At 53.1% G+C, this 8277-nt stretch overlaps 1 protein-coding gene across 5 annotated transcripts in view; it reads left to right on the top strand.

Moving 5' to 3' along the window:
* CTIF (cap binding complex dependent translation initiation factor) overlaps positions 1 to 8277 on the top strand; it is a 291774-nt gene that overhangs the window by 249394 nt on the left and 34103 nt on the right. For all 5 annotated transcript variants that reach the window (XM_049620101.1, XM_049620100.1, XM_049620099.1 and 2 more), the window contains one exon: positions 2902 to 3057. In XM_049620101.1, the coding sequence (XP_049476058.1) occupies positions 2902 to 3057 (156 nt within the window). The remainder of the gene's footprint in view (positions 1 to 2901; positions 3058 to 8277) is intronic.

Here is an 8277-nt window from a genome sequence, read left to right as displayed (position 1 = left end):
ATACAGAAGTGAAAGTCCCCCCTTTTTTTTTTTTTTTTAAAAAAACCCGGGGGTTCTCCCCCCCCCCCCCCCCCCCACCGCGCCCCGATCAAAGCTGTTTTTAGAATTTTTCTTTTTCTTGAAATTAAAAAAGAAAATTCTCCTGCTAAGTATCAATGGTGGGGCTCCGGAACGCCGTGCGCCCTTTCCACCCGAAGAGTATATTCTTTGACTTCTGGTTTTCAACTCAAAGTGTTTCGCTCTGGTCTCTGTATCCCATCTATTCTGGGATCCTTTTTGAAAACCTCTGTAATTCATAGGTGAGACATCCGTCCACTCAGTCTTCTCCTTTTTCATTTCCTTTTCATCCATCTTCAGCTTTCTAGTTGTTTTCCAAGTTTGTCTTACATACGACTTTTTCTGCAGAACCCATTCCGTCCTTTGTTGCCTTCGCCTCACGTCCCCATGTCGCCACTGTGTTCCTCATTCCCATTCGGTTCCCCCCCGAACGCCGGCTCCCATCTTAACACTTCCTCGCTGCTTGGGGCTTCTAGCGAGTCGTGATCCCCACTTGTGAATGCCCCTCCACCTGTCACAGAACCCATGCTATTGCCCTTCGGGACCTAAAAGCCCACCATGTTTTGTACTTGAATTTTTAACTTTATTTATTCTTGGCACCTTGTTTTCATTTTCAAAGCCATGCATTACCATTAGGCCTTCAGGGTAGCACGCCCCTGTTCTGCGGTGCAGGCTCTTCCCATAGAGGGCACATTGCTTTTCTCTTCCCTTACCCTTGAATGACAGAGGCTCAGTTTGGTTTTGGGGTTAGCCGTATGGCTCATCCTTGGAATTCTCGATGTCTGCTGTGGCAGCGGTCGAGTCTTCCTCTCTGTGGGTGGTTTCATGTGCACACCCCAGGTGTGATTTCCAGTATTTAGCAGGTGTTCAGATTCCTAGTGCGTTTTGCCAGCCCCAAACAGAATCCTCTCTTGGGGCCACTGATTACCAGGAGGAAACTGAGTCAAGCTGCAGTTCTTTGATCAGATGTGATCGGTTTTTTAAACTCTGGCTTCTGGTATGCACAGCCCCAAGCCTTTTCCTGACTGAGAGCGCTTTGCCTGATAGTATCGCGCCTCTGAGGACACAGGGTGCCTTCGGCCCCTGAATCCCTAGTGACCAGGGCAAGAGCAGTGCTGGTAGGAGCTGCCCTGGTGCGCGGGACGGGGTGCGAAAGCAGCCACAGACTGCCTACCAGCCAGGGGCCGACGGGGAACGGCTGAAGGCCAAGCTGCCTGCCCATCTACCCCTTGACTTTGGTCTTCTGGGGAGGAGGCTAAGCTGCTCCGGGCAAAGAGAGCTTCTTCACGACAGCATTTTAGTTACTGGCGTCAACCTCCCGAGTCTGGTGAGGAGTCTGTTGGTGAACTGTTATCTTCCTTCTCAGTGTTGTCGTGGGGATTTCTTCTTCTACGTCCACCTGCACAGGCATTTTTCTGGGAGATGGGGAAAGGATAACTCAGGCACTGATAGAGGGCCCCGACTTGACTCCCAGGTCGGCACTTTATAAAGGCCGGGCGTTGTGGTTCTCAGCCACGGTTGCACAACGGAATCACCTGGAGGCTTTCACGGATTACCAGGGTCCTGGCCCCACCGTGGCCAGCGACATAAACCTCTCTGCAGCGGAGCCCAAACATCTGTAGCTTCCAGGTTCCTCCCGGTGACCCCAGCGTGCAACCAAGGCTGAGAGCCTTCAGGCCAGTATTTCGAGAGCAATGGTAGGGCGGAGGTTCTTACTCAGATTCCAATGCTAAGTGACCTCGATCCAGTCTTTTACTCTTTGAGCCTTAGTCTCTCCCATTCGAACATTGAAACACTAATGTCTGCCTCTGCTCTGACCACATAAGGATATAGTGGGACAAACACAGGCTAATGAGAATGAAATGACCTAAAGATTCATGACTTCTAGGACAGCAGTCCAGGGCCCTTTATAGGCCTAGGGTGGTGGGCAAAGTCATGTATTCATTCACAGGTACCTAAAACACCACCAGGCCGCCCCTCTGGGCTCCCTGCTCTCAGTGCAGGGCCCACTTCGGCTCCTCTGTCCCCGTCTCTCTCTCTCCCTCTCTCTCTCTGCCCTTCCCCACTTGCACTCTCTCTCCCTCTCTCTCTCTCAAAAATATACAAACATTTACGGACACGTGGGTAGCTCAGTCAATTAAGCGTCCGACTTCAGCTCAGGTCATGATCTCATCGTTTGTGCGTTCGAGCCCCTCGTGGGGCTCTGTGCCGACAGCTCGGAGCCTAGAGCCTGCTTCAGACTTTATCTCCCTCTCCCTCTGCCCCTCCCCCTCTGTCTCTCTCTCTCTCTCTCTCAAAAATAAACACTGAAAACTTTTAAAAGAAAATAAAAATAAAAAGGAAAAGGAAGAAAAGCTTGGTGTCCAGAGCAGGCAGATCTGGGTTCAAATCCCAGCTCTGCCATGGGCAAATTGGATAACTTCTCTAACCTCCATTTCACCATCTATAAAATGGGGCAATAATAGGACCTACCTCATGGGATCATTGTGATTATCGAATATGAACAGTTAGGGTACTTGACTCCAAAGGTGCTTTGGAGGTTAACCAGAGCGGGTGGAATGGGCGAGGCGATGACCCTGGGAGAGGTGTCATCTCGCCTTCATCTCACTCCCCCACCTCGCTATTGGGGTCAGCGAGGCAAGGCTGACGGGCCCCCAATCTGGAAACTGAGGAAGAGGCGCTGTGGACGCAGGTCGGGGTGGCTCTGGAGTCCCCAGCAGTCACTCTCCAGCCACTGAAAGCATGGGGTTGACCAGTTGCCTCGGACTAGCCCTTAGCCGGTAGGCGCTACAGCTGAGCAGGCTGACCTTGGCAAGGCTGACCCGGTCTCTTGTGCCTCCGCAGAAGGACTTCACGGTGCGGGAGGAGCTGCAGCAGCAAGACGTGGAGCGCTGGCTTGGCTTCATCACCTTCCTGTGCGAGGTGTTCGGCACCATGCGCAGCAGCACGGGCGAGCCCTTCCGCGTGCTCGTCTGCCCCATCTACACCTGCCTCAGGGAGGTAAGCGACCGGCGCCGACAACGTCACCTTGGAATGTCTGTAAGCAAAACCCGGATGCCCGGGGAAAGCTACGGGGCCGGTACCACTTACCGCGCGATCAATCGCTTGGTAAAGAGAAACGTAAGTCCCCGGGCTTCTGTTTACGAAAGCCAGGCTGTAATTTACTCGGTTTGTATAAAGGGCAAGAGCCGTCCAAAGCGAAGGATTGTTAACTCAGACCTCACAATCTAGAACGCTGCCTGCAGGGAGGAGGCCTCCAGGAAGTATGAACTGAATGAGTAGATCTTTGGTCTGGATTGGTTTGCCGTTGAATTATTTGCTTCTAAGTTTCACCTAAAAAAAAGAAATAAACAAGAATTGCCGAGAAGCTTTTGAGAAGCAAGAGGTCAGGGGGTGGCCTTGCCCTACCAGCTACAGGTCAGGGGCGGCCTGCCCTACCACTGCAGAAGGTCACCCTGGCTACGCCCAGGGGCCAGAATTGGAAGGGACAAACACAGAAGCTGGGAGCGCCTTACGGGGCCGTTGGTGTCGTCTGGTGACAGGGTGGTGGCTCGGAACCCATCCGTGACGGTGTGGAGGGGGACTGTATTCCAGTTATGTTTTTGAGTTGGAACCGACGGGACCTGCTGACGTGAGATTTCGGGGAAAGGAGGAAGGGACGTGGGCTCCCGGTTCATCGGCCTGATGGCGCCATTTTCTGGGATGGGAAGGCCTGGAAGAAAAACACAGTGGGGATGAAAACCAGGAGTCGTTTTCTTCTGTTTGGGTGACCTCGTCGTCACCAGGGAGCTGTCCCACGGTTGCTCAGATAGAAGTGTCTGGAGATCAGGAAGCCATCGGGATCCCTGGGGACATGGACTTGAGCGTCGTGTAAAGTGACAGTGTGCACCTGGTGCTCCAGGCGGGGGACCAGATGGGGTGACCCACGGAGTGGGGGTAGATGGAGGAGTGGCCAGGAGGCGGGAAGGCCAGCCAGGAGGGTGCGGGTCAGAGGAGGCTCCAGGAGGGCTGAGAATCATCCCACCGGGAGCTGGTGCCAACCCGTCACATGTGCTGCCCCACTCCCAGCAGCGGCCCTGGGACTTAGGGAGGAGCAGCCTCGGGAGCGGCGGAGGGGGGGGTCAATCCGACCAGCCAGAGAAGCGGCCGGGGTTTAGCAACAAGGAGGTCGGGGGCCCGTGGTGTCAGTGGGGCGAGCACGGACGCCACGTGAGGCCACGCTGCGGAGTCAGTGGAGGTGAGGACGTGCGTGCAGACAAGTCTTTGGAGAAGTGTTTCTGTGAAAGGCAACAGGGAAAGAGGAACCTGTCACCTACAGGGGAGGGGTGGTGTCAAGGGACATTTTTTGTGTTTTTGAAAGGAAGAAGATAATAGAGCAGTGTAAGAGAAGGGAAGGGGTATTTGTGAATGTCTGGGAAGCATCCACTTCTAGGGAGCAGGGTGCTCGCCCCAGGCGGTGCAGATGCTGGCTAGAGCAGAGCACACGGACCTCCCCCGGGCACCTTGGAAACCCGTCAGTCTCGTAGCCAGACATACTTCTTAACGAACGCGACTGATTTCAGAGTTCTTTCTCAGAATCAGAAAACGGCCTCTTCCAACCGTGTGTCGTTCTCAAAGCGTCGCAAACTTGAACGCAGCACCACGAGAGGCCATAGCTTTGCATTTGCCATCCCTCGGGGGTGACTGGAAGGCGGCCCTCTTGGAAGCAGGATGGCCTCTTGGGGTCCTCCCACCCCTGCCTGAGTTGCCCTGTGCCCCTGGCAGCCCAGCTCAAGGCAGGGAGCAGCGCTGTTCGAGGGCAGTGACCTGGATTGCCCCGACACGTTCCCTCTGCGTGATCTGGGCACCTCCTGGTGTTGCCATCACCTGCTTCCCCGAGCAGCAGGAGGCAGGGCTACAGCCGAGCGCCGGCCCTGGCTGCCAAGCCGCTTCTAACACCGCCTGAGGTAGCGCGAACTTTCGGGTGTGAGATCCGGAAGGTGCCAGGAGATCTGCGCAGAAACCGAGGAGCTTCCCCTAATGCACGCTTGTTGGGCACATGAAACCTTTCAGGACGGTGTCACAAACCCAAAAGTGCCTGCCACGCTCACGGTAAACTTGAAGAGTAAATAGTTCATCTGTGGCTTTCACCGTTTTGGGAAAGGAGGAAACCGGAGCCCCGTGCTCCAAGCTGTCTGCTCGGGGCCCACGGTGAGGTGGTTCAAGAGCACCAGGCCAGGGCTCAAATCCTGCCTTTGCCGGTTTTTGGCCGTTCCGTCTCAGGAGAGAGCTCACCTGCCCTGAGCCTTGGCTCCTGACCTGTAGAGCGGGATCATGCTGCTGGCCCTGAAGGGGTTTAGGGAGAAAGACACGGTGTGGAGTGGGTGCTAAGAGCACCAGGACAAGTAGGTCAGGGTGTGGAAGGAAATGCCCAAGGGACTTGTTCTTAGGCACGGTGGCTTTCAGAGAGCTGGGTGTCCTCCAGGCTGACTTAGGACTGGGCACATGCCCAATCTTAAAGGGGCACAGAGGCTGAGAGCCCTGCCCAGAGGGACACAGGGCCAGTCAGTGCCAGAGCTGGCCTGGAGCTTCTCATCGACCAATCTAAGGCTCTTTCCAATAAATAGAGAACTTAGCTTCCCTAAAACAGGGCCTTAAGAAAAGATGGGGGCATGAAGGGGGGCCCTGTGCCTTTGCCAGCTCCCTGGAGATAGACACTTGAATTCGCAGAATCTGTTGCTGCCTCCCCTACCTTATCTGTCACACACACACACTCACACCTAGGCCTGACTGACATTCCCAAAGCAGGTTGGGCCAGCTCTAAGAAGTTTCTAGAAGTCAAAGCCACTGCTGCTGCCTCTCTCTCCGTGGAAGAGCTTAGGGTATTCCCCTGAGGCCATGCAGACGGCCGACCCCAAATCTACTGGGCCCACCCCTACCCTGGGTCCTCCCAATTCCCAGAACCACCCCAGGCCCACATTGCCGGCTGCCCACTAGACACATCCAGGTCATGCCTCAAGCCCCTCCAAGAAGATGTGGCCAGAGCTCTTCCCCAAGGCCTTCCTGCACAGTCCAGGTCCTGGTGTGGGCCCAGACCCTTACTTCCTGCCCCCTCGCAGCCAGGCAGCAGCCCCAGAACTCACCCAGTTGCCTTTTCTTACAGTCATGGGCCACCCGTTGTATCCCCTGCTTCTGCACACCTCCATGGCTTCTCCTCCTCCCCTTTCCTCTAGCTCCTGAATAAAACACAGACCCATGGGCCGTCTTGGTGTGAAAAGTCTCATTTAGCACAAACCTAAGAGGAAGAAAATCATCACAGCCCTACTACAACCTTGGGGTCCTCAGCTCACAGAGGCCACCTTCGCTGGACCTGGGGCTCACTGACCCCCATGCCCCTTTAAGATTGAGTGTGCACTTGGCCCCAAAGCCCCTTCAGACTGGAGGCCACCGAGGGCTCTGAGAGGCACCCTGCCCTGGAGGGAGTCCCTGGGCCTTTCCTTGCACACTCTGACCTAGTTGAATTAACTGTTCTCTCAGTTACTCAAGCTTGAGACCTTGGACTCCATCCCTGGAGTCTCTCTCTTCGTGGCCATAACACCTTTTCCCAGGCCCAGCCCAAGTCCCCTCTTCTGGGAAGTCCCCACCCCCACCCCCAGCAGAGCACAGGGACAGCTCCCAAGAACGAGGCATTGCACTCCATCCTTGAGGCTCCAGCCTTTCCGTGGTGCCTTAGTTAGTATTTTAGTATTGGGTAATTTAGTATTTAATTTATTTAGCAATTTAGTATTTAGTCATGATAACAGCACAGTGAAAGGCATTGGTCCCAAGCACATGATGCATTCTTTTCTCTTTTAACTCTGAAGATTATCATCCCCGGTTGCTAGAGAACAGAGAGGTCAGGCAGCTTGCTCCGGGCCACACAGCAGAGTCTGCTTCGGAATCTAGGTCTGACTGCTGGAGTCTCTCTCTGCTCTTGACATTCTGCTCCTGCCTCATGAAGCACCTTTCTCTTTCCTCGGTCCCTAGCCCAGCGCCTGCTACACAGCGGAAGCCAAATAGGCCATCGTGGAATTGATTCTGCTTTTGCCATAAATAACATGGGCCGATCAGATCTCTCTTTGAGGGATGGAGAAGAATCATGTTCAGTGAGCACTTTTCATTGTCTAAGCGCAAATGGCTGTGCCAAGGTGGTTTTCAAAGTGATTGAAGAGTATAATTGGTGCCTGGAAGGTGCAGGAACCTCCTTGCCCTCCTGTTCACTGCTCACGTTTGCTTCGTGAGCTCTTTTTTTATTTGTTTTTTAACATTTTTTTAAAATTTTTTTTTTAATGTTTATTTTAGAGAGAGAGAGAGAGAGACAGAGTGTGACTGGGGGAGGGTCAGAGAGAGAGGGAGACACGGAATCCGAAGCAGGCTCCAGGCTCCGAGCTGTCAGCACAGAGCCCGACGCGGGGCTCGAACTCACGGACCGCGAGATCATGACCTGAGCCGAAGTCGGCCGCTCAACCGACTGAGCCACCCAGGCGCCCCTTAACATTTTTTTAAAGTAATCTCTACACCCAGCGTGGGGCTCACACTTAAAACCCCAAGATCAAGAGTCACATGCTCTACCGACTGAGCCGGCCAGGTGCCCCTCTTTTTTAAATGTTTTTAATGTTAATAAAATGTTATTGTCATAAGAACACTTAATATGTAGCCTACCCTCTGAACAGATTCTTAAGTGTACATTACAGTTATTGTTAACCTCTAGGTACAATGCCACGCAGCAGATCTCTAGAATCTATCCGTCTGGCATAACAGAAATTTTGTGCGTGGTGATTAGCAGCTCACACTCCCTTCTGCTCCCAGCCTCTGGCTTCCACCATTCTATTCTTTGCTTCTACAAGTTTGACTATTTTAAATGCCCTGTGCAAGTAGAAATATGCAGTATTTGTCCTTCTGTGACTGGCTTGTTTCACTTAGCATAATGTCTTCCGGGTTCATCCAGGCTGTCCCATACTGCCGAATTTCCTTCTTTTATAAAGTGGAATAGTACAGTGGACTCTTGAACAACGTGGGTTTGGACCCTGGGGGTCCACTTACATCCCGAGTTTTTACAGTACAGCTCTGTCCATGTATTTTCTCTTTCTTAGGATTTTCTTAGTAATTTACAGTTTCTCTCTTCAGGCTTACTTTATCGTACGGATACAGTGTATAATACCTATAACATACAAAATATGCATTAATTGACTGTTTATGTTA

The sequence above is a fragment of the Panthera uncia genome (assembly GCF_023721935.1).
Source record: "Panthera uncia isolate 11264 chromosome D3 unlocalized genomic scaffold, Puncia_PCG_1.0 HiC_scaffold_8, whole genome shotgun sequence".
Classification (NCBI taxonomy): domain Eukaryota; kingdom Metazoa; phylum Chordata; class Mammalia; order Carnivora; family Felidae; genus Panthera; species Panthera uncia.
The sequence above is the reverse complement of the archived record's forward strand: the minus strand, read 5'-3'. Positions and strand labels throughout refer to the sequence as shown.